The 27,885-nt window shown below is 35.3% G+C and overlaps 1 protein-coding gene across 4 annotated transcripts in view; it reads right to left on the bottom strand.

The window, feature by feature from the left end:
* CADM2 (cell adhesion molecule 2) overlaps positions 1-27,885 on the bottom strand; it is a 1,267,951-nt gene that overhangs the window by 133,533 nt on the left and 1,106,533 nt on the right. For all 4 annotated transcript variants that reach the window (XM_086321892.1, XM_086321883.1, XM_086321874.1 and 1 more), the window contains 2 exons: positions 26,119-26,289; positions 3,325-3,415 (listed from right to left, as the gene is read on the bottom strand). In XM_086321892.1, coding sequence (XP_086178018.1) covers positions 3,325-3,415; positions 26,119-26,289 — 262 coding nt within the window. The remainder of the gene's footprint in view (positions 1-3,324; positions 3,416-26,118; positions 26,290-27,885) is intronic.

Raw genomic sequence — 27,885 nt, forward strand, 5'->3', positions numbered from 1 at the left:
GTTGGAAATGATAGTTACTTTGAAAATGCAGAAGGGTGGATTTTAACATAATTAGGACCCAAGAGAAGTAGTGGTCTAAAGGCAAAAAGGAGTCAGAGAATTTGGCTATATCTTTAATGTCAATGGCCTGAAGGTCTGCAAGGAAAGAAGATGGTAAAAAGAGAGTGGGAATAAGAATATAATACAAGTGAATAAGTCAATGTACTTTACTTTTGGACCATAGCATATAGAATAAAACAGTATGATCTATAATGATAAAGACTGAATATAATAATCATTTTAACCCATATGGAGCTTAGGAGCTAATTGCTCAGAAGATACTATGCTAATTAGATAATTTTTTATATGACTGTAAACTACGCTAGAAATGGTCAGCTTGGTAGGAATTTGGCAAGTTTCCAGAATGGGCACAAATACAGAGGAAAGCCTGATACAAAAAAAAAAAAAAAAAATAGCAACAGTGAAATGTGTCTTGAGATGAGCCAGTTCTTCACCTTCAAGCATCCAGAGCTTCAACGTCAGTGCTGCTCATTATTGTAGGGCTGATCCTAATTTTTCAAAAGTGACTTTGACTAACATAAGTGACAATTTAGACTCAGAAATTGAAGTAGCAGAAAATAGCTGAAGAAATGTAATCTTTGGGCAATGATTGAACTAAGTTTAAATCCTGACTCATCCATTTAAAATCTGGATGGATTGGGAAAATTGGTTAACACTGAGCTTTAGTTTTCCTTTCTGTAAAATGAGAAGCCTTCTTATTTCCATTAGTGATAGCAAAGTGATATTAATCAGGATCTTTCTGAGAAAGATGACATTTTCTATTTCTTAAAATTCTGGGGCCTTTTTATTTTTAAATAAAATAAATATATGAGATTATTGTTTTTCATTCATCTGCAGTATAAAGGATTATTGCATATCCAAGCTTATTTCCAGGTAACTGAAACAGAGACCCACAATACGGCACTTTTATTTAACCATATCTGAGCTGAGGAAAATGGATTACTTATGTAGCTAACTACATAGATCACAACATAAGTATTCACCAAAAAGAAAAAAAAAGATAGTGAAAGTGGATATAGAATTAAAGAGAAAATCATTGACAGGTAACTAGATGCTATTTGAGCTGGAATGTATTAATTCCCAAGCATTCTATATACTATACTTCCCATCTTCACCTCATTTAATTGCATAAGTTGTACACATATTCTACATGTACACATATGTACTTTGGGGCAGAACTATGGAGAGAAGGTAAAAGTCAAATTCCTTTGATATGACCTGATCTTGATCATGTTTCTTTATCATATCTCCAAATGCTGACCTCTGAGGTTACAGGAGAAACAGAAGCAAAAGAGAGAGACAGGGAGAAGGGAAGAGGGAGAGACAGGAAAAAATAATCAAAAGGAACAAGAGAGGAAATGGAAGGAAAAGTTAGGAAAGAAGCTCTGGTATGAGAAATACAGAATTGGGAGTAAAGAAATTGGATTTCATTATGTCTAAAGCAGACTAGAGTTGATTACACTTCTTTCTTAGTTAAAGTACTGAGTGATTAAGTGAAAGTCACAGTCAAGTCCAACTCTTATAGTCCATGGAATTCTCCAGGCCAGAATACTGGAGTGGGTAACCTTCCCCTTCTCCAGGGGATCATCACAACCCAGGGATCAAACCCAGGTCTCCTGCATTGCAGGCGGATTCTTCACCAACTGAGCTATGAGGGAAGCCCCTAAAGTACTGAACTTATAGCTAAAAGCCCTACTGTAACTGTAATACTGAAATGCAGTCACATTTAGATAGTATGCTATCTAAATGTGACTTTTAGTTGAAATAGTTGTTAGTTGAAAAGTATTTTCTATAAGCAATTTAAGCTTATCAGTGGAAGGAACTATGAAAGAGAAATGCACATGACATAGAGAGTAAAGCTACTTTGAAAAAAATTCCTCCCTTTCAAGGCCTAAAATGCCTTAAATGTTTCTTGAAAGAAAAAATAGATGTTTGCAAAATGCTCTTTAAGTCAGTATATTTTTAATCTTTAGAAAATAATACTGGAAGAGAGAACAGTTCTAAAATATTAATTCTGTGACAACAAAAGCATGAATTCACATAGTGTGTTAAAAAGTATAAGACAATAAAATACAGGAAGCTGAAATTTCAGGCTTCTGTATTAAAATTACTTTAGAAAAGTTCCACATGTGTTACTATGAAATCTACACTTAAATATAAATGTTATTAGAAACAAATTTTTAGTAAATAAGTTTGATTTTCACAAAAACTATCCCATACAGTTATATATGTTTCTTATTGTTGTTTAGTTGCTAAGTTGTTTCTGACTCTTTGAGAGCTCATGGACGGTAGCCTGCTAGGCTTCTCTGCCCATGGGATTTCCCAGGCAAGAACCCTGGAGTGGTTAGCCGTTTCCTTCTCCAAGGGATCTTTCTGAATCAGTGATGGAACCAGCATCTCCTGTATTGGCAGGTGGATTCTTTACCACCTGGGAAGCCTATAGTTATATACAGAGAACAATTAAATTACTCCTATTAAAATTTAAACAGAAATGCAAATCAATGGAAATATCTTAAAATATCAAACAAATGACTTTCAGTTCCAAGTAGAGTGTTACCATAGAGTGATCAAAGCACTTTCCAAAGAAATAATCCTTATTTGATATTCCATACTTGAATTTTCTATTAATATATTTTCTATTGATATATTTCCAAGAGTTAACTGTTTATAAACATGAATGTCAAACATAAAATTTTAGAGTCAAAGTGATGTTAGAACTCATTATTCCAACAATGAAATCTCTTTTTAATTGAAAATGTTCAGTCTGTGACCCTTTCATTCACATTACCTCCAATTATAACACATCAACAAATTATGTCTCATGGGATTACATTAAAAGTGTAGATTTGATTTCTCTTATGAAAATGATTTTCCATGTAACTAAAACATGGACATATTTTGAGGATTCAATATTTTCAGAGCTTTTCATGAGAGAATTAAGTTCAGCATATGTAACTTCTATCAATCTGGTGATGTAAAAACAGTGATTGATGAAGTCTAAACTCCTTTCAAGTTGAAATAGTGGGGAAAAAAAGGAGAAAGAAATCTCAGTTGGAAATCTTCCCAGAAATTTCAATAAATGATAAAATACAAGACCAATCTTCCACAGACACTTAATGAACACATGGTTCAGGGGGCTTTCTTTTCTGAGATCATTTTGCCCAGCAAAAAAAGACACAAATTGTGGATTTCTGCAGTTAAAGCCTGCAATCAAAGAAAGATAGAATAAAAAGTAAAAAAATTATTGCTCATTATATCACTTACAGTGGTTTTCCTTTGGATTCACAAGTCAAAATTAAAGGCTGTCCTTCTTGTGGAAAAGGAGTAGATGGTATAATCTTAACTGATGGTGTATCTAGAAAAAAAAAAGGAATATTAAGAAAGGTCATTAAACACATGTAAAGCTATATATTTAATAACTGTACATCAGGGTGTATGTTCAAGCCATTTCTTATAATTGTATATATTTATAAAAGGTCTCTTAGTGAAACAGGGTTTGAAGTTTAAGAAGCTACCATCCTGTCCAGGAAAAGCTTACAAAAATATCTGAGTATCTTATGAAGACCACTGCTGTATTATTTCTGAAATCCGAATTTAAAAGTGAAATTGCAAAATAGTTCAGATGAATACCAAGCATTTCATGCAATTGTTTCTTCAACTATTATAGATGGCTATGAATACTATTATTATGGACTGAATGCATTTATGTGCATTTGAATAACAACACTCTTATTGTTGCAGGAGTACCAAGGACTCACAATAAGAAACCCTAAAAGAACTTGAGACCACTATCTCACAAGAATTATGCAGAATCTTTTTGAAAATGCAGTGATGCAGCCCTTACCACACACTGTTTGCTTTAAAGTACAGTTAGTAAATTATCTGAAATACTTATTTAAAACATTAATAAAAATTAAAATTTTGTTGTATATGCTATAACATAATTGTTAGAAAGTTATTTCCATTTAACAATAAAATCATCCTTGGTGGAAGAAGATACAAAAATACCTTGAGACTTTATATTTATAACTTTTACGTCATGTCAGTCATTTCAGTCGCTCAGTAGTGTCTGACTCTTAGTGACCACATGGACTGCAGCATGCCAGCCTTCCCTGTCCATCATCAACTCTCAGAGCTTGTTCAAACTTATACCCATTGAGTTATGTCATGTAATGTCCTTTAATCAATCAGTCACTGTTTTTACATCATAATTACATTATGGAATCAATCAGGCTCATTCCTTTATGAGACATTGCTGGCCCTAGCTTTGTGTGGCTCCCAGTCAGCATGGAACTCTCTCCTTTTGTTTCCATATTCTCAACAATAAACAAAATAAGCTATGAATGCTCCGTGGAGTCACAGCTATTCTCACCCTTCCCTTAGTTGTGAACTATCCTTAGGTTATATCCATACTCTGACTTTGATGGCAATTAAATAAGTATCAATCAATTGGGTACTTTTTAGGTTATTTATCTTATTCGGGAAAGTATTATTCAGATTTGCCCTTAGAGAACAACGAACTGAAATTATAAAAAGAAAGAGGAAAGTGAAAGAGGAGAGTGAAAAAGCTGACTTAAAACTCAACATTCAAAAAACTAAGAACATGGCATCTGGTCCCATCACTCCTTGGCAAATAAATGGAGAAACAATGGAAACAGTGATAGACTTTATTTTCTTGGGTTCCAAAATCACTGCAGATGGTGACTGCAGCCATGAAATTAAAAAATGCTTGCTTCTTGGAAGAAAAACTATGACCAACCTGGACAGTATACTAAAAAGCAGAGACATTACAGACAAAGGTCCATCTAGTCAAGGCTATGGCTTTTCCAGTGGTCATGTATGGATGCAAGAGTTGGACCATAAAGAAAGCTGAGCGCCGAAGAATTGATGCTTTGAACTGTGGTGTTGGAGAAGACTCTTGAGAGTCCCTTGGATTGCAAGGAGATCCAATCAGTCCATCCTAAAGGAAATCAGTCCTGAGCATTCATTGAAAGCATTGACACTGAAGCTGAAACTCAAATACTTTGGCCACCTGATGCGAAGAGCTGATTCATTTGAAAAGACCCTGATGCTGTGAAAGATTGGAGGCAGGAGAAGAAAGGGACAGCAGAGGATGAGATGGTTGGATGGCATCACCAACTTGATGGACATGAGTTTGAGTAAGCTCTGGGAGTTGGTGATGGACAGGGAAGCCTGGCGTTCTGCAGCGCATGGGATCACAAAGAGTCGGACATGACTGAGTGACTGAATTGATTTGATCTCATCCTCTGTTTTCCCCTTCTCCTTTTCCTTCTGCCTTGAATCCTTCCCAGCATCGGGGTCTTTTCTAATGAGTCAACTCTTCACATCAGGTGGCCAAAATACTGGAGCTTCAGCTTCATCATCAATCCTTCCAAAAATATTCAGGATTGATTTCCTTTAGGATTAATAGATTTGATTTTCTTGCAGTCCAGGGGACTCTCAAGAGTCTTCTCCAACACCACAGTACAAAAACATAACTTCTTTGGTGCTCAGCCTTCTTTATTGTCAACATTCAAATCAATACATGACTACTAGAAAAACCATAGCTTTGACTAAAAGACCTTTGTTGGCAAAGTGTACCTCTGTGTGTATCTGTGATGATTAATTTTACATATCTACTTGACTGTCCCATGGTGTATCCAGATATTTGACCAAACATTCATTATTCTGAGTGTTCTACTAAGTGTTTTGGGAAGCAATTAACATTTCAATCAGTAGACTGAGTAAAGCAGATTTCTCTCCATAATATGGGTGAAGTTTATCTGATGAAATTAAGGCCTGAATAGAACAAAGAGTCTATTGTTGTTCAGTCGCTTAGTTAGGTCTGGCACTTTGTGACCCCCATGGACTGCACCACATCAGGCTTTCCTGTCCTCCACTATCTCCCAGAGTTTGCTAAAAGTTACATCCACTGGATTGAGTCCATGATGCCACCCAAATATCTCATCCTCTGTTGCCTGCTTCTCCTCTTGCTCTCAGTCTTTTCCAGAATCAAGGTCTTTTCCAATGAGTCAGCTCTTCACAAAGTATTTGGCCACCACATACTTTGGTGGCAAAAGTACTGGAGTTTCAACTTTAGCATCAGTCCTTCCAATGAATATTCATGATTGATTCCTTTAGGATTAACTGGTTTGATCTCCTTACATTCCAAGAGACTCTCAACAGTCTTCTCTAGCACCACAATTCAAAAGCATCAATTCTTCAGTGCTCAGCCTTCTTTATGGTCCAACTCTCACATCTGTACATGACTGATAGGAAAACCATAGCTTTTACTAGATAGACCTTTGTCAGCACAGTAATATCTCTGCTTTTGAATATGCTGTCTAGGTTGGTAATAGCTTTTCTTCCAAGGAGCAAGCATCTTTTAAATTCCTGGCTACAGTCACTAACTACAGTGATTTTGGAGCCCAAGAAAATAAAGTCTTTCACTGTTTCCATTGCTTCCCCATCTATTTGCCATGAAGTGATGGAACTGGATGCCATTATCTTATTTCTTTAAATGATGAGGTTTAAGGCTGACCCTCCCACAAATAGGAGAGAATTCTTCCTGACAGCATTTGAGCTTGCACATCAGTCTTTTTCTTTCTGCAGATCAAGGAAATAGCTGCTCTTCCTGGGACTTGAGCCTACTGACTCTCAGACTAGAACTATAGCATCATCTCTTCTGGTTTCTCTAGACCTTTGGACTCACACTGGAATTGAGGCAGGAGATAGGTGGGATCCAGGCAGAACAGTTTCTCCCTTGTGGACAGAAATCCATAATAGCAGAAACTCTATAAACGCAGGATGATGGAGGAGGCTGGGCCCTGCCTAAGTAGGAGAAAAAAGACCATATATTTCTCATTCTCAAAGCCAAGGTGACCTCCATGACTATACAAGTGCAGAAAAGCTCCTTGGAGGTCAAAAAGGGAGGAGGTATCACCTCATAGCGATGTCAACTACCCATAAGCCTCTTCATTACAATCCATCTTGGCTAAGAGAGGAGCATCCATAAATGGGAGGTTCCTAAGATACACCAAATGCAGACTCACAACCAGGCAAATCAAAATGACTGGAAAAGGAAACCCGGAAAAAAAGGCCCCATAAAGTGACTGAAACCACCATGAGGGCACAACTGTCTCTCTGAGTCCACCATGTGTCTATCCACACAGCTGTACTCTTTTTCCTCCTAATAAATATTTCACTTATTTCACTACTTTTCCTCTTCTTGGAAATTATTTTTTCTGCTAAGTCAAAGGGTCAGGGCCTTATCACTGACTACTAGTCTATTGGCTAGGGTTCTGTGCTCTTATCATTGTGACCCAACCTCAATACCTGGCTGGGAACTGAAGCCCTTCTTCAAGCCACTGCATGCCAAGGCCACCCAAAATCAGAACTAAGTCATCAGCTCTTCTGGGTCTCTAAATCACCAATTCAGCCTACACCTCTCAGAATGTGTACTGTTTCTCTGTAGAATCCTGACAAATATAAAATCCTTATAAACATACCCTGAGATATTTCTTTTATGAGGAGTGACCTCAGGAGGATTGGAAAGACAAGAATAGAAGGAAGTAGATCAAGCATGTATTATTGAGCCGACTACACCATAGGCACTTGGCATTCAGTCCTGCTGTGGAACTCAGACAGATTTGGGCATTCTGCAAAGTCATTCCACTTGATGGATAATGGAGAGGAGTATTTAGGGAATATTGACCAATACTCATTAGAGATTGCTTGAGGATTTCTGGGGGTGTTATTTTCCTGGCACCCCTGGTCTACTCAGTGCACCAGAATGGTGTGTATCAAAAGGATATGAGTGTCCCCCCAGCATCTTCCTCTGTGAGGTAAAATACATAGTAGCAAGGAGCTGCTAGAAAAGAGGAAAACAGAATACAATTTCATTTCTCTTAATTCTAAGTAGTTTATCAGAGGCACTTCTCCGGTAGCTCAGCTGGCAAAGAATCTTCCTGCAATGCAGGAGACCCTGGGTCAATTTCTGGGTTGGGAAGACCCCCTGGAGAAGCTACCCAACCAGTATTCTGGGGCTTCCTTGGTGGCTCAGATGGTAAAGAATCCACCTGCAATGTGGGAGACCTCAGTTCAATGCCTGATTTGGGAAGATCCCCTGGAGGAGGGCAAGGCAACCTACTCTAGTATTCTTGTCTGGAGAATCCCCATGGACAGAGGAGCCTGGCGGACTACAGTCCATGCAGTCGCAAAGATTCGGACATGACTAAGCACAGCACAGTTTATTAGAGGTGAGAATTTGTACAACATACACACAATAAACTGCGGAAATTCTGAAAGAGATGGGAATACCAGACCACCTGACCTGCCTCTTGAGAAACCTATACGCAGGTCAGGAAGCAACACTTAGAACTGGACATGGAACAGACTGGTTCCGAATAGGAAAAGAAGTACGTCAAGGCTGTATATTGTCACCCTGCTTATTTAACTTATATGCAGAGTACATCATGAGAAATGCTGGGCTGGAAGAAACACAAGCTGGAATCAAGACTGTTGGGAGAAATATCAATAACCTCAGATATGCAGATGACACCACCCTTATGGCAGAAAGTGAAGAGGAACTCAAAAGCCTCTTGATGAAAGTGAGAGAGGAGAGTGAAAAAGTTGGCTTAAAGCTCAACATTCAGAAAACTAAGATCATGGCATCCGGTCCTATCACTTCATGGGAAATAGATGGGGAAACAGTGGAAACAGTATCAGATTTTATTTTTTGGGGTTCCAAAATCCCTGCAGATGGTGATTACAGCCATGGCATTAAAAGACCCTTACTCCTTGGAAGGAAAGTTATGACCAACCTAGACAGCATATTCAAAAGCAGAGACACTACTTTGCCAACAAAGGTCTGTCTAGACAAGGCTATGGTTTTTCCAGTAGTCATGTATGGATGTGAGAGTTGGACTGTGAAGAAAGCTGAGGGCCAAAGAATTAATGCTTTTGCACTGTGGTGTTGGAGAAGACTCTTGCGAGTCCCTGGGACTGCAAGAAGATCCAATCAGTCCATTCTAAAAGGGATCAGCCCTGGGATTTCTTTGGAAGGAATGATGCTAAAGCTGAAACTCCAGTACTTTGGCCACCTCATGGGAAGAGTTGACTCATTGGAAAAGACTGATGCTGGGAGGGATTGAGGGCAGGAGGAAAAGGGGACGACAGAGGACAAGATGGCTGGATGGCATCACTGACTCGATGGACGTGAGTTTGAGTGAACTCCTGGAGTTGGTGATGGACAGGGAGGCCTGGCGTACTGGGATTCATGGGGTTGCAAAGAGTCAGACATGACTGAGCAACTGAACTGAACTGAACAGTCCCCTGAAGCATGGTTCAACATTCCTGCTAGATCCAAAATACGGAATTTGAATTATAGGCAAATGTAAAAGCAGATAATATGTTTAGCAAGTATTTTTATGAAACTTTTAGGAAGATCACTAAATAATCTCTAAGTTAGCAAAATCAAGTCGTATAATGTGCTGTGCTGTGCTTAGGCACTCAGTCATGTCTTACTCTTTGGGACCCCATTGTCTGGTTAACCTATCTCTGAATTAATTTTGAAATTTACTCATTTAATTTTTATAGCTCCACAATCTTTCTTTCATCTAGTCTACGATATCAGTGAATGGTCTCCTCCTGTCTCAACTTTTTATACCTCTAAATCGTACTTCTGGAACTAGACAAAATTGTTTTCTCAAACATATACCTGATGATATCAATTTTTGTGTTAAGTCTTCAGTCTTAAGATTAACAGTAAAATAATCAGCATGACCTTTAAGTCCTCTCCTAATCTACACAGGTCTTTACTCTCATACCTTGTAACACCTAATTCATTCTTTGAATTCCAGTAATTATATTTTCTTCCATGTACTTCAATGAACATGTTTCATCTTAACTTTATATAAATTGTATGAAATGCTTCATTTGGGGAGGACTGTTTGCCTTTTGAACTCTTTTAAACCTTAACCCAAACATCATTTCTGTGGACAAACATTTATTAGCCTTATATTAGGTCAGATATCTCTGTTGCATTTTCTCTGTTTCACCCATGTGCAATTTTTAAAAGGCATTGCTGTATCCTCAGTGTCTAGCATAGTGCTTTATACAGAATCTGTGCTTAACAAATAAATTATTAAATGAAGAAACGCATTAAATTTATTTCCTTATCACTTTAATACATTGTTTAAAATATTAACAAAGTGATTAATTGAAATGTTATTGAGGTCTGCATTTGTGTGTAGAATTAATCTTAAATGTTCATGTCACAAAACTTAGATTGGTTTTTATTCTTAGCACATATTTAATTTAATTAAATATGCTACTGCTGATTATTTTCCTGGTATTAATTTTCTACATTAGATAATATTAGATAACAACTTTCCATGATTATACAAATGACAATTTGTTTTTAATGTATATACCACATAAGTAAACGAATTTTCTCTCCTCATCTGACTTTGACAAGGGAAGAACTCAATTATGAAGAGTTTTTTCTTATAGAATTAGTCAAAATTCTAGTTTATAATTTCATGAAATGTCAGTATTTCAGTTTAAATGTACCAGGTTTTCTATGTACTCAAAATTACATTTTACCACACCAAAACTACAATAATGTGATTACTATCCCAAACCTGACTCTTAAATATTCTTTTTTAAAGACATAAAATCACTTGGGCTTTAATGAGATTTTTAGTTAATAACAAATATCTCTATCATTACAATTCCTATTATATTTTCATTGCTCACTTTATTGTGTCCATAAGAAGCTGATTAAATACTGTTGGCAAATTATCAGTAGCATTCTAGAAATATCTTTAAATTAGTATAGAATTCCTATTCTTACTCAGAAATCTGTTAGCCAACAAAAAAGACCAAAAAAAACTGTAGTCATCTCAAAAACTGATTTAATTTTAAGGATCATGTTTCCAGGATTTATTCAAAATATTTAATAATTACAACCGCAATGTAAATATATTTTTCTGTATTTATATATTAAATGGGAAATTTTCAGTAACAGCACAATGTACAATAGATAGTAATATTCTAAAACAGTATTCAAATTTATGCATATATTATGCCATTATCTTTTTTAATCCAGATATGACTAGTAGTCCAAGCCTTTCAATGCATGTCTTTGCCAAGTTAGTATAATTACAGTGATTTTCCTGGTGATCCAATGGTTAGGACTACATGCTTCCACTGTAGGGCACATGTGTTTATCCCTGGTCACAGGAAATAAAATACCACATGCTGCATGGTGTGGCCAAGAAAAAAAAGGAATTTTTTTTTTTTTGCCCCTGTCCATATTTAGGTTCAGATAAGGCAATGGCACCCCACTCCAGTACTCTTGCCTGGAAAATCCCATGGACAGAGGAGCCTGGTAGGCTGCAGTCCATGGGGTCGCGAAGAGTCGGACACGACTGAGCGACTTAACTTTCACTTTTCACTTTCACGAATTGGAGAAGGAAATGGCAACCCACTCCAGTGTTCTTGCCTGGAGAACCCCAGGGATGGGGGAGCCTGGTGGGCTGCCGTCTATGGGGTCGCACAGAGTCGGACACGACTGTAGCGACTTAGCAGCAGCAGCATATTTAGGTTATTTGTAGATTTTCTTCTTGGTTGTACTTTTTCATTTCAAAAAGATAGAGAATATATTTTAAACAAAGTTTACTTGTACAGTAATTCCATGCTTGCTTTGGAAATAATCTATTTTCCAGTCTAGGTACAATGTGAGCTGCATTTCATCCTGCTCCACTTCTTCACAAAACGCACATATTTTATCGTTTTCTTCAGTACTTTGTGGATGTGGATGATGTTCTGTTTTTAAATTACTGATATAATGTATTGTACTGTACCAATTAAACACTAAAAAAATAGGGAGTTAGTAGAAGTGTATTATTATTACCATTATTAATTCACACTTGCTTTATACTATATGTTAAACTCAGATTTTGCAAAGTAAAAATTTCCATGTTTTTAAGATGTCTTTGAACCATCGAACTAAGCCAGCTCTAACAATATCATATTTATTAACCGTAAATTTATGCATATAGAAATATAATATTTATTGCATATAATATGTAATGTTTATCATATGTTACTATATATACATACAGATGAATGATAGGGAATAGTAAATAATTAGATTTAAATTATTTCAGGATACATACTGCTATTATAAAACACTGTACTTAGTAAAATATGTATTTTTTCACATGTCTTCTTCATTCATCACATTTTGCACATCAAAATCTAAGACCTTAACCTAGTCAATTGTGTGTTGTCAGATCCTAATAAAATGCTTGCTACGTTGGAAGAGTTCTTTAAAGGTTAGATGAATATATGAATGAGTTATTTCTTACTTCTTTCAAAATGCAATCAAGTGAGGAAGTTTTGCACGGGTATATAAAATATAGGGATAGAGTCATTCATCTACAAATTATTTTTCAGGAGTTATTGACAAGCAAAATATGCAGATACTTTAAAGGGTAATGTTTCCTCCCTAAGCTTTTTTTTTATAGGAAAAAAATATTATACTTAGCATACGTCTTTAAAATTAAAGACGTTTTAAAGCACACATTTTTAAAGTATTACTTATTTTACTTATCTGAAAGATTCTAGGTTTATGTGTGTGTGCATAGTTGCTCAGTTGTGTCCCACTCTTTGCAACCCCATGGATTGTAGCCTGCCAGGCTCCTCTGTCCATGGGGATTCTCCAGGCGAGAATACTGGAATTGATTGCCTTGCCCTCCTCCAGGGAATCTTCCCAACCCAGGCATTGAACCCAGAACTCCAGCATTGCAGGCAGATTCTTTACCATCTGAGCTACAAGGGAAGCCCAAGAATACCAGAGTGGGTGGCCTATCCCTTCTCCAGGGGATCTTGCCAACCCAGGAATTGAACCAGGGTCTCCTGAATTGCAGGTGGATTTTTACCAGCTGAGCTACCAGGTCTCATTTATAAAGAAGCACAATTACTTTCAAGAGACAGATTAATGGACAAAAGATTAGCTTTTAAATTATTATTCAAAAAATTTTAAATTGTTGTGAACTTGAGAAGTAAAGATACCCCCTATTTTATTTGAGTGATTCAGTATTTGAATCAAAGTAAAGATATTGATCCAGTGGAAAGGATTTTCTATTTTTAACAATGATTTTTTGAAAAGATGTGACACATGACTGCTTTCCAAGATGTACAAAAAACTCTTAAAACTCAACAAAAAGAAAGACAAAACAACCCAATTAAAAAACAAAAAATCATCAAAGATCTAAGCAGACACCTCAACAAATATATACACAAAAGGAAAATAAGCATAAGAAAAGGTGCTCAGCATCCAATGTCATTATGGAATTGCAAATTTAAACAACAATGAGATACCACTACACATAATTTGCCTGTGTGTGTGTGCTCAGTCTAGTCAGTAGTGTTTAACTCTTTGGGACCCTATGGACTCTAGCCTGCATGTCTCCTCATGTCCATGGGATTCTTCAGGCAAGAATACTGGACTGGGTTGCTGTGCCCTCCTCCAAGGGATCTTCCTGACCCAGAAATTGAACTGATATCTCCTGCATTTCAGGTGGATTCTTTCACCCACAGAATCATCTGGGAAACCCACACACTATACAGAGGGGACAAAATCCAAAAGAGTGACACCACCAAATGCTGATGAATAGTTAGAGTAACAGGAACTCTCATTCACTGCTGATGGGGATGCAAAATGGTTCAACTACTTTAGGTAGTAGTTTGCAGCTTCCTGAAAACTAAGCACGCCTTCCCATAATATCATGTATGTAGTACAAGGTAAACGTATTACTTTTTATATTCACTTAATTTATTTCTCTTTCACTAAAATGTGTTTTAAATAAAATTCAAATAACTTTACTCAAAGGGATTGAAAATTTATGTTTATGTTACTTATGAATATATGTAGTAGTTATTTTCATAATTGCCAGAAATTAGAAGTAACCGATCCCTGGGTTGGGAAGATCTCCTGGAGAAGGAAATAGCAATCCACTCCAGTATCCTTGCCTGGAAAATCCCATGGACAAAGAAACCTGATAGGCTACACTCCATGGGGTCACAAAGAGTCAGACATGACTGAACGACTTCACTTTCACTTTTTCAAGATATCCTTTAGTAGGCAAATGGATAAAGAAACACTAGTGCATACAGACAGTGAAATATTATTCAGCAGTAAGAAGAAATGTGCTATCAAGTCACAAGAAGATATATTGGAATCTTAAATGCATATTGCTAAATGAAAGAGGACAGTCTGAAAAAGTTATATCCTATATAATTCCAACTAAGTTAAATCCTAGAAAAAAGCAAAACCACTGTCAATTAAAATATCAATGATTATCAGGGAATCTGGGGGAGCAAAAGAGCAATCAAGAAGTAAAGCACAGGGTTTTAAGGACAGTGAAATTATTTTCTATGATATTGTAAATATGGCGACATGGCATTATACATTGGTCAAGAACAATACAACATAAAGAATGAACAATAAAGTAAATTATAAATTTTAGTTAATAATAATATATTAATATTAGTTCATCAGCTGTAAAAATTGTACTATAATAATGCAAAATGTTAATAATAGGAGAAACTGTGAGGAGGTGGGATACCAGTGTATATGAGAACTTTGCTTTTCAATCAATCTTTCTGTTAAACAAAATCCGCTTTAAAGAATAAAGCCTATTGATTTAAAAGAAAAAAAAAAAAAGTCTGTGAACCCAGAGAGTGAAAACCATCTCTGTTGATATATTAACAGCTAATACAATAAAGCTGAATATATCAATAGATTATACTATTTTCTAACTGTATGTTTTTCTCTAAGAAATATCTCTGTGTGTATTGTAGTTCATTCAGAAAATAGGGCTAGCATAATCTGAAAGTACTGGGACCTTGAATAGGCAGTCTCTTAAAAAAAATAAGCCTTTATCTTTTAAAAATAGACATATCTATTTTTTCAATGAATAATTGCTTTGCAATGTTGTGTTTCTGCTTTAAAATGAAGTGAATTGGCTATATGTATACATGCATCCCCTCTCTAGTGGACCCCACCCCCACTCCCCCATCCCGTCTATCTAGGTCATCACAGAGCACTGACTTGAGCTCCCTGTGCGGTACAGCAGCTTCCCACTAGATAATCTATTTTACACACAACAGTGTATATATGTCAATCCCAATCTCCCAGTTGATAACACTTATGTGTGGATCTAAAATACAACACAAATGAACTTATCTGCAAAACAGAAACAGACACAGACATAGAGAACAGATATGTGGTTGCCAAGGGAATGGGGGCTAAGGAAGGGATGAATAGGGAGTCTGGAATTACCAGATGCAAGCTATCATATAGAGAATGAATAAACTATGAGAACCTATTGTACAGCACAGAGAACTATATTCAATATCCTATATAAATCCTAATAAAAAATATGGAAAAGAATATATATATGTATATATGTATAACTGAATCATTTTGCTGTACAACAGAAACGAACACAACATGATAAATCAACCATGCTATGCTTAGTTGCTCAGTCATGTCTACAACTCTTTGCCACCCCATGGATTGTAGCCTGCCGGATCCTCTGTCCATGGGGATTCTCCAGGCAAGAATACTGGAGTGGGTCACCATGCCCTTCTCCAGGGGATCTTCCCAACCCAGGGATCAAACTCACAGCGCAGGTGAATTCTTTACCATCTGAGCCACCAGGGAAACCCAAATCAACCACAATTAATAAAAAAAGAAAAAGGTAAAGGAAAAGAGTTTGATAAAATGGAATTAATTATTAAATTGAAAGTTTAAAATACAAGGTAGTAATGATTTATATTTATTTTCTCAATATTAGGTTTTACTTGCCCAAATCATTTGTCTCATTTTATTGTCCAATTTTTATTCTCTATTAAAATGGCTTAAAGTTATCTTCAAAAGATACACCAACATCTATACTATACCTGGATCATATCATTTGGGGACCCTTTTTGACATATTTTTATGAAATTAATTTGTATGCTTAAAATAATGTTAAAACTTATAAAAAGTTTTATACATACCTACTTTATGATAAGCTTGATCCATGAAAGACCACTTCAGACTATATTATTTTGACCTATGAATTTGTTATGTTTTTAAATTATGGAATCTCTACTCACAAATATATACATTCTTCTTCACTGGGCTTTAATAACATAAGAAATGTTAATTCTATTAATAATATAAATTTTACAGTAACACTTTGAATTTCTGCACTTAGATCACTTAAAATATCTGGTGATCCAATTACTTTTAACATTTTGGTATTGCAGGAACTAAATAAAACATTCCCATTACATATATAAAAAATTAACTCATGACCAGCATATGCCGGTAATACATTACTATAGGTGATATACTAAATGAATGCATTTTCCCTGAAAAAGTTGAAAAATAGGGGTTGTACATTAGGCCAATTTTAATAATATAATTAAATGTATTTTTTCTGAGTGACACACATACACACACATAGATCGTTTCATGATTCTAGCATGTACATGTTTTATGAGCTTTGTGAAATATTTTGGGCTCTATTAAACATACTTCCAAAGCAGCTTCATGCATAAATTGGCATTTTGTTAATCAAAATAACTTTACTTTATGTGGAAAATTTAACCTAAAGATAATTTTCATTTCACCTTTGACAGTTCTCCATTTATAGCTGTGCTTCTGTACTATAGAAAATTTGTGGTAGATAAGATAATTAGAAAACCAACATTTTACAGATTAAGATGCCAGATGAGTGAGAGATGTTACTTTAAAATGCAACTTGTAACATTCACCTTTATGTCTAATGAACTTATATAGCCTGAAACATTTAATCAAGCACTCTCTATAATAAATAGAAATGTAGTGGAAGCATAATTGATACAACTAACATGGAACAACTTAAACAGTTCTGGGTTAAAGGTATATATAGGTTTGTGTAGGAAGGATTGAGTTGGTGGGAATTAACTACTTTGCAAATGAAAAAGGACAAAGGCCAAAGTGTACACTTAATGAAGAATCTCTGCCTACATTTGAAAACATTTCTATTCTGTGTCATGTATATCTACGGTGGAAATGAAGTTGAGTTCATGCTGCATGCATGCTAAGTCACTTCAGTCATGTCTGACTCTTTACAACCCCATGAACTGTAGCCCACCAGGTTCCTCTGTCCATGGTCTTTTGCAGACAAGAATACCGGAGTAGGTTGCCATGCTCTCCTCAGAAATAAAGTTACAAACAAAAAATAATCAAAGCTTCCAAGCTCATCTGTATTCAATCTCTCCTACTATAAACAGAGTTTTATTTTTTATTCTATTTTATTTAAACAAGTAGAATCAAAGTAGAACTGATCAAGTACAAGAGATGGTCCCAGAAAATAGTAGATATATACAGTCAAGACTTCAGCTCCTCTAGGAACAAAGTAATTCTCTCTAAAAGACCAAAATAAGAAAGGAAACTCTTTAGAAATACAAATTTTTAATATAACATGTTAAAAAGAAAAAGGATTAATTGTATTATTTATTTGCATGTTAACTAGAATGGAAATAAAAGCCTCAAGAAGGTAAAGATCAGGACTGTAATTTGACCATTTAACTCCTTACATTATTATGGAAATGAATCCAGGAGCTTTTTGGCTATTAAAAGTACATAATGGGTTTCTTATTTTTACTCATTAACCTAATTGATCTCATTTAAACACACAATTTCAACACTGAATCTTCCTGAGTCAGCCCCTCCCTCCCTCCCTCCCTCCCTTCCTCTCTCTTTCCCTTACTAGGTTTCTCACAGATTCTCACACTGAATTTGTTTAGGCACACATGCAGGAGGTCTTCTATAACCTAAACTATGTTCTGTTTTAAAAGTCGATGCCTGTGTATGTGTGAATAGTTACTTCTTGTATAGGCAAATCATGGCACTGTTCCACAATAAAAATTTTAAACAAATATTATTGATAGCATAAGATTTCATGGCTCAATGCTTATGTATATTTATACCGTACAACACATATACACATAACATTTAAAACCTGGGCTCTTATTTATCCATATTGGCAGTTCAGTGTCACAGTACTAAAATGTTTTCTCAAAACACTCATTCTGAAATATTCTACTAATCTGTCTCTTGTGTTTTCATTTTCAATAACAGTTGATTTTTACATAATTGTGTCAATATTACACACAGAAAATGAATGTTTAGTTATTTTCTTATTTTCTGTGCTTTTACATAGTTCTTTCTGTTAGTGGAGAGAACATATTCTTACTGAGAATTAAACAAAATATGACTCATACAGTCTATTCATCTAAAAATCGAATCAGAAAAATAAAATATTATTGTTTTAAAGGGATTTGTATAAAATAGTAAGATGAATTGGAATTTCCATTTTAAAAAGAGTGACTTTTTCCACTGCTCAGGTGTAACACATGCTATTACCTATTATTTGAAATTTGAAAGCACTTGTGGTACACAGTGAAAAGTTCATATTTTCTTAAATTTCAAGTTTAAATTCTTTTCCATCATATGACATTAAAATCTAAGATTAATATTTTATAAAGCAATGAATGTTGCTGTGACATATTTTATAGGCTGAGTCCTACTAAACTGTATGTCATAGTGTTACAGAATTAAAACCTTTAGCTCTAGGAACATAATTCCTCGTCCAATGTGTTCTCATTTTGCTTCTTAGCACTATGTGTTAAATACTTATGTCTTATTTCTCATCAAACTTACCTTTCCACAATAACAGAATTTTTATTTCAGGTGTATTCATAACTTCCCAAGTGATGAATATATACCTACTCTTGTCAGTTGCCACAGAAAACAATGGCATCTCTTCTGCTCTAGGATTCCAAAAGCTGTTCCTCTATTCAGGCCAGTCTTTGCAATTAGTCATAATTAGGAACATTGTAAAATTTATGAAATTTCTAAATTTATGTCCCACAAAGTCTAGACTCATCACCTTTTTACTTTTCCAATTCTTCTTTCTATTTTCCCCCACTTGCATCCACAGAATTTCCACATCATGCATACTGCACATGTGGACTTAAGTCGAGTCATGACCTGTTGCCTCTGGAAGTATTTGCTGAGATCCTTTAATCACTATTCATAGTTGTTTAGGAAGACCACACCCAATTTGATCAGTTTGCTTTAATTTTGATACAAACTGGTATTAAATGTCCCTCTTCACTTTTCATTCTTCATTTCATCCCTGAGGAACGTTCTGCATCCCTAGAGGAACATTCAGTATTATCATCAGTTAGTTTTAATTAACTTCACATACTTGAATGATAGTATGTGAGATGCTAGAAAAAATAATTTAAATAGATCTGGCCTCTGCCTTCTAACCATTTACATATTAAACCATGACAGATGAGTTTTTATTTTTAACTGGCCATCAACTATAATATTTGTCATGTAAAACTTAATAAAAATTAGACAATGCAATTGTGTTCCTCCATGAAGATGAAGTTTGCTTAATAGTGCACACTGAAATGTGATAATTTATGTAATAATTCCATTTTGGACCCCCAAGAAAGTGAAAAGGACTGTGGAAGCTAACAACTGGTATCTTACAACTACCTGGAATAATCTCAACAGTCATAAACAATTCTCTAGAATCTAAACAATAATCAGATAAAGTCACTCAATGCTTGGGTGGTAGAAAAAGAAAAGACAAGTTTATTCTATGACCAGCTCTAAAAGAGGACAGAGACTAATATGTTTAGCAATTATAGAAATTAGCATGATTAACCACATGTCTTTATAATAGCAGGTCTAGTTCTGCTTTAATATTTGTGCTTTGTAGGTAAAAATTATGAGCATACACATTACTGAATTGTCCCCAATCCTGACAGAATCTAATTCAGAACCCTCTTTAGAATATTTAAAGTGTTTTCTGCTCACTCGTGTCTGAATCTTTGCAACCCCATGAACTGTAGCCCAACAAGCTCATCTGACCATGGAATTCTCTAGGCAAGAGTTCTGGATGAAATGGGTTGCCATTTCCTTCTTGAGGTTATATTCTTAACTCAGGGATCAAACCTAGGTCTCTTGCATTGCAGGCAGATTCTTTACCATCTGAACCACCAGGGAAATCCTCAGAATATTTAGAACAAACCTAACAACCTAATTTCTCTAACAAATCTCTCCTAACTCTTTCTTATATACAACCAAAGATTCAAATTGTCTCCTGTATGATTTTGCTAGAGTGTTGGTAGGTTTCTGGTGATCTCTGGCTGGTAATCTTTAACATTCTTTATGACAATTTTTATTATTTTTGTTTTAATATGTGTTGAAAATTGCAGCTAGCCTAATAATCACAAATATTTTTAAACAGTCTTATTTAGCTTTGTATAAAGGTGAAAATAAAATTTAAATTAAATACTGATGATCAGGGTATTCTTGATATACTGAATACATAACATTTCATATTTTGAATGATATATAGATTAAGTAAGAAGACATAGAAAAATGAAGGAGCTAGAGAATGAATGCTAATGTTTCCCCAAAGTTCCATACAGTCAGCAAAAATAAGACTGGGAGCTGACTATGGCTCAGATCATGAACTCTTTATTACAAAATTCAGACTTAAAGAGAAGAAAGTAGAGAACACCACTAGACGATTCAGATATGACCTAAATAAAATCCCTTATGTTCATAGACAGAGAGCCTGAAGAACTATGTTCGGAGGTTCGTGACATTGTACAGGAGGCAGCGATCAAGACCATCCCCAAGAAAAAGAAACACAAAAAGGCAAAATGGTCAGTTTTAATTCCAGTCCCAAAGAAAGGCAATGCCAGAGAATGTTTAAACAACTGCACAATTGCACTCATCTCACACACTAACAAAAATGCTCAAAATTCTCCAAGCCAGGCTTCAATAGTACATGAACCATGAACTTTCAGATGTTCAAGCTGGATTTAGAAAAGGCAGAGGAACCAGAGATTAAATTGCCAACATCCATTGGATCATAGAAAAATCACAAGAATTCCAGAAAAAATATCTATTTCTGCTTTATCGACTACGCCAAAGCCTTTGACTGTGTGTATCACAACAAACTACGAAAAACTCCTAAAGAGATGCGAATACCAGACCACCTGACCTGTCTCCTGAGAAATCTGTATGCAGGTCAAGAAGCAACAGTTAGAACTGGCCATGGCACAACAGACTGGTTCCAAATCAGGAAAGGAATACATCCAGGCTGTATATTGTCACCTTCCTTATTTAACTTCTATGCAGAGTACATCATGAGAAACGCTGGGCTGGCAGAAGCACAAGCTGGAATCAAGATTGCTGGGAGAAATATCAATAACTCTAGATATGCAGATGACAGCATGCTTATGGCAGAAAATGAAGAAGAACTAAAGAGCCTCTTGATGAAAGTGGAAGAGGAGAGTGAAAATGTTGGCTTAAAACTCAACATTCAGAAAACTAAGATCATGGCATCCAGTCCCATCACCATGACAAATAGATGGGGAAATAATGGAAACTAAATGAGAGAATTTAATTATTGTGGTTCCAAAATCCCTGCAGATGATGATTGCAGCCATGAAATTAAAAGACACTTGGTCTTTAGAAGAAAAGATATGATCAACCTAGATAGCATATTAAAAAGCAGAGACTACTTTACAAAGTTTAATCTGGTCAAAGCTATTGGTTTGCCAGTAGTCATGTATGGATGTCAAAGTTGGACTGTAAAGAAAGTTGATTGCCAAAGAATTGATGCTTTTGAACTATGGCGTTGGAGAAGACTCTTGAGAGTCCCTTGGACTGCAAGGAGATCCAACCAGTCCATCCTAAAGGAATTTGGTCCTGAATACTCATTGGAAGGACTGATGCTGAAGCTGAACTCCAATACTTTGGCCACCTGTTGGGAAGAACTGACTCATTTGAAAAGACCTTGATGCTGGGAAAGATTGAAGGCGGGAGGAGAAGGGGACAACAGAGGATGAGATGACTGGATGGCATCACCTACTCAATGGACATGAGTTTGAGTAAGCTCCAGTAGTTGGTGATGGACAGGGAAATCTGGTGTGCTGCAGTCCATGGAGTCACAAAGAGTTGGACAAGACTGAGCAACGGAACTGAAATGAACTGAAAGTTTACATGTGGAAACCTAATGCCCAATGTGATGTTATTAGAAGGTAAAGACTTTGGATGCTCATGACTTGGATTAGCATCCTTACAAAAGAGATCCCAGAGATTCTTCTGCCATGTGCCTAATAGAAAATGGTCGACTATGAGACAAGGTCAGGGTCCTCACCAGACACTGAATGTGCCTTGTCCTTGATCTTCAATTTTTGATCCTCAGGATTATGGGAAATAAATATCTATTTCTTATAAACCACACAGACAATAGCATTTTTTTTTTTTTACAACAGCCTGAACCAACTAAGAAAAAAGAGAATTGATATTTATCTAAGGCTTACTGAATGCCATTAACTTCAGTTGTATAGCTTGGTCCTAACAAATATTCTCTAATTTATAATCAAAGCTCAAGCACTTTCAGTAATTGTCACAAGGTCTCACTGAAAATAAATGTTGAAATTTGGAAATAAGTTCAATTTGGGCTCTAAAATATGCTTTTCTTCAAATCCACTTCAATGAGAACAGGAAGAAAATTAATGAAACTAATATTATTCAAAGTAGTCATAAATTTTTAATAAGTTAATAACTTTTAAGCTCAACATTCAGAAAACTAAGATCATGGCATCTGGTCTCATCACTTCATGGGAAATAGATGGAGAAACAGTGGAAACAGTGTCAGACTTTATTTTTGGGGGCTCCAAAATCATTGCAGATGGTGATTGAAGCCATGAAATTAAAAGACGCTTACTCTTTGGGAGGAAAGTTATGACCAACCTAGATAGCATATTCAAAAGCAGAGACATTACTTTGCCAATAAAGTCTGTCTAGTCAAGGCTATGGTTTTTCCAGTAGTCATGTATGGATGTGAGAGTTGGACTGTGAAGAAAGCTGAGCGCCAAAGAATTGATGGTTTTGAACTGTGGTGTTGGAGAAGACTCTTGAGAGTCCCTTGGACTGCAAGGAGAGCTAACCAGTCCATCCTGAAGGAGATCAGTCCTGGGTGTTCTTTGGAAGGAATGATGCTGAAGCTGAAACTCCAATACTTTGGCCACCTCATGAGAAGAGTTGACTCATTGAAAGAGTCCCTGATGCTGGGAGGGATTGGGGCCAGGAGGAAAAGGGGATGACAGAGGATGAGATGGCTGGATGGCATCACTGACTCGATGGACATGAGTTTGGGTGAACTCCGGGAGTTGGTGATGGACAGGGAGGCCTGGCATGCTGTGATTCATGGGGTTGCAAAGAGTTGGATACGACTGAGTGACTGAACTGAACTGAACTGAAACTAAGAATAAATAAAATAATATGAGCGATAATTAAAAATAATGATCTGATTGATATTTTCTCTGTTACAAATTAAAAAACATCTCATCCTCCTGATACTTCTCTGATTTTTTCTCATGATACTCTCTACTTTACTCTCTAGTCTGGTCTCACTGATATCCTTGCTATTTCTAGAGACATAAAAACAACTCACACGTCCCTATATCAGGACATTTGTACTTGCCCTTCTCTGTTAATTTTATGTATATGTATTTATTTAAAATTTAAACATACTAATTCAGTTAAAATATTTTATTTAAATATATTTATGTATATATTATATATAAATAAAATTTATATATCTTATATATTCACATAAATATTTCTAATACTATATTAAATCATGTATTAATACTATATAATATTATACTGTAGTATTCAATGATATAATTTGATATTATATTATATGTTACAAATTATATATTTATATATAAATGCATTATATATATGTTATGTACTAATACAAACACACATTTGCTGTCCTTGACTTCCATTCTAATTGCACTCATCACTTTCCTGCTTTGTTTTTTCCCTCACACTTAATACATATCATTCTATATGTTGTATTTATTTTGCTTTTCCTTCACTTCTACCTAGAACAGATGCTGTAAGGGAACTGGAATTTGTTGCTGTGTGTGATCATGGTGATTTTGACACTTGGAGACAATCTCAACTTGTTTTGTTAAAGTTATACTTTTTTGATCACCTCTGTAACCCCAGTGCCCCAAAGAACACCTGTTTCATAGTAGGTACTTGATATATTCTTTTTTTTTTTAATCTTTTTATTTTGTATTGGGGTATAGCCAATTAACAACAATGTGATAGTTCCAGGTGAACAGCGAAGGGACTCAGCCATACATATACATGTATTGATTCTCCCCCAAACTCCCCTCCCATCCATAATATTGAGCAGAGTTCCATGTGCTATACAGTAGGTCCTTGTTGGTTATCTATTTTAAATACAGCAGTGTGTACATGTTTATACCAGTTTCCCTAACTATGCCCCCTTCCTTGCCTCCTGGCAACCATAATTTCATTCTCAAAGTCTGTGAGTCTGTTTCTGTTTTATAAAGAAGTTCATTTGTATCATTTCTTTTTAAAGTCTACATAGAAGGGAAGTCATATGATATTTCTCGATCTCTGACTTACTTCACTCAGTATGACTATCTCTAGGTCTATCCACGTTGCTGCAAATGGTATTATTTCATTTTTAATGGCTTAGTAATATTCTATTGTATGTATGTACCACATCTTCTTTATCCATTCCTTTATTAGAGAACACGAAGAATTTTAAAAAGGAAGATAGTAGTCTCTCCCTACCATGAGATGAAGCCTATATCCACAAGTCCTAAATCTAGTTGATTATCAGTATCCACCAGGGGAATTAAAGAATAAGATAAGTTTGATAATAATGAGAAGTTTAGCTTGCTGTAGAAATGATAAAGCATTCAGGAGTTCAGAAGTGAGAAGGATCCCTGTAGGTTGATAAAGTTAGGGACAGTCTGACAAGAGAGAATTTGAGTGACCCTTGAAGGGTGACCAGGAATGACAAATAGATTGCCTGCATAGTGCAGAACACAGAAGGTGGTGGATATATTCTTATTGAATAAATAAACAAAAACAAAATATGGGACATAGAAGACTAGTACCTAGACAACATTTAAGATTTAATGTAATTTCATACCACACACACACAAACACACACAAATCCTAAACTAAAACTATAATTTATCACAGATAAAAAACTCCATAAAAAATCTCTAATATTAGAAAAAATCAAGTAGTAGGATTCAGAAACATAATTATTTGTGCTATACTTTTCAACTTTGTTATATATTTCAATTCATTCCTCTTCGTTTTAATAAATATTTATAGATCACTTGCTGTATTCCAAGGATATTGCTAACTACCAAAGTGGCATGATCATAAGTTGATCATTTGCTAGTTGTGTGAACTTGGCCAAGTGATTCAATCACTATAATCTTCAGTGATTTTATTCATAAACTGAGTAAAGAGAGTAGTGACTGTTCATCAGGCTGTTATGCTGATGCCCTAACGTAAGATAACACACGTTAAGATAAGGCCAGCAAAGCATTTCAGTACTGCCCAGGCTCACCAGAGTCATCCAATTTATGTTCTTATCACTTGTGAACAATAATTATGTTGATTAAAAAAACATAATAGATACGTCCCTGTGTTCATAAAGACTTAGTATATTTTTAAAAATAGAAAAAAATGTCCTATTTTAAAAGAACAGATGTGAAGTCATATTTGCATATAATAATGTTACATTTAGAAAGTTCATCAAGGCTTTCTCAGATTTTCACCTCTCATTGATTGCCAAATTTCTGATCTTCCTGGTCAACATTTGGAAGAAAACTAGGAGTGTTAACCTTTTGATATATCCTTTCTTTTTCTACTTTGTCAAGAATGGGCAAGAACTCCTTTCCTTTGAGTGTGATTAATATTACGGAGGTTAGTTTTACCTCATTTGGCTGTAGGTTTTGCTGCACACTTGCTGTAATTTCCAGGTAATTTTAAAATAATTTTAAATGCAGATGTGGAGACTTGCCACCACGATAGAGAGTTATGGAATAGCATTTACTTACAGTGTATTTCTAGCACCTGCATGGCCACCTGAGGAGTGGCATTGAGAGATTCATGGTCTACTCTGCAGATGACCGCCACGCCATCATCACTTCTGTCCACTCGGAAATCCAGTGTGCTGCTGACTGTGAACGTCTTGCGATTTGCATCCTCTTCCTTTAAATATTTTACATCTGAAAATAAAATATAAAACTTAAAATTCTGTGAAATTCTCTTTGAAATGTAACAGATCTCGTTTACTCAAGACACCACCGGAAGTGCTTTCTGCTTATCTTTATCCAATTATAAAAAGCAAATATTTGTTAGTTTGACATTTAACCCATTTCAAGTAAACAGAATTAAAACTAATTCAGTTATGTATTTTAAAAGTTAAATGCAGAAATAAAAAGGCAAGACATAGCCCCCTTTTAAATATTCCATTAGAAAAATCAGGCCATTTTACAATATTAGTCTCTTTTCTTTAGATTTAGATCTTATTAAAAGATAATCTTTTTTTTCTGAACCATGTATTTGAGCTATGATTAACATGAACAATGTGAGGTCAACATAATTGCTATAAAATACCTAAGATGAGAAAGTTGTCATCTTTGGTAGAGAAGGAGGACAGTCATGCGAACATTTTGAATATTCAAATATCTATCTCTCTCTATATATATTTGCAATGAAATTTCTGTTGAGATAAATGGTTTTCACTTAGCTGAAGAATTTGTTTCAGCCTGAATGAGAACACTTCCCTCAAGATGTGAATTCACATATCAGTATTTAAACTTATTGTGCACTGATTCAGATTCAACACTAAATGGTGCACTTAGGGATTATTTGTTCTCTATGGAAAAGAGATTTAATAATATTTTCATTTAATTTGAAATTTCTCAAATCTAAAGTAGCTGATAAGAAGAGGGTAATTTTAATGGATTAGAAATCAAAATGATAGTCTAAGGTTAAAATATCATTTTAACAAGATCTTAAATACAGTTGAGGGAGAAAGCTGTTCCAATTTCTTAGTGTTTCAATTCAAATGAACAATGATATTTTTAGGAAAAGAGTTCTTTTGCATAAAATATTTGATTCTAGCATGTATTAAATATTTTAAAGCTATTTAAAAATATATCAATGATAACAAATTAACATAAATTCAGCTTTTCTATTGTCGTGCTCTATGCAAAGACTTGACTTGAAAAGGATATTGAATTTTATGTATTTGACAGGAAGATATTTGTATGGTCCATTGAGTTTTACTTTTTTCCAGAGAAGAATGTTTTTATCTTATTGATTTTAAAAAATAAAGTAAAATTAATAAAGGATGCATTCAGTCACTCAGTCGTGTCTGACTCTTTGAAACCCCATGGACTGTAGCCTGCCAGGCTCCATTGCCCATGTGGATTCTCCAGGTAAGAGTAATGGAGTGGGTTGCCATTCCCTCCTCCAGGGGATCTTCCCAACACAGGGATGGGACCTAGGTCTCCCGTACTGCAGGCGGGTTCTTTACTGTCTGAGCCACCAGGGAAGCCATAATAAAGGATAAGCCTAGGTAAACATCACATGTCTTGTTTGGAAAATATCTGTTTATGATTTTGTGGTAAAATTTTTACCACAAAAAGTTTTATGAGATTTCGGCAGTTTTTCAGAGTAAGAATTTCCAACGTTTGGAAAGGGAAGAAAGATCATAGTATCTCAACTCTATTTTTTAACTATAAATTAATCATATAGGGTATAAGGCTTTCTATCAACATGTTTACTATGAAATATCTCATTTTTGTTAACCAAAG

This window comes from Bos grunniens, chromosome 1 (assembly GCF_055505025.1).
Source record: "Bos grunniens cultivar Pamir isolate PY7600 chromosome 1, Bosgru_T2T1.0, whole genome shotgun sequence".
NCBI lineage: Eukaryota > Metazoa > Chordata > Mammalia > Artiodactyla > Bovidae > Bos > Bos grunniens.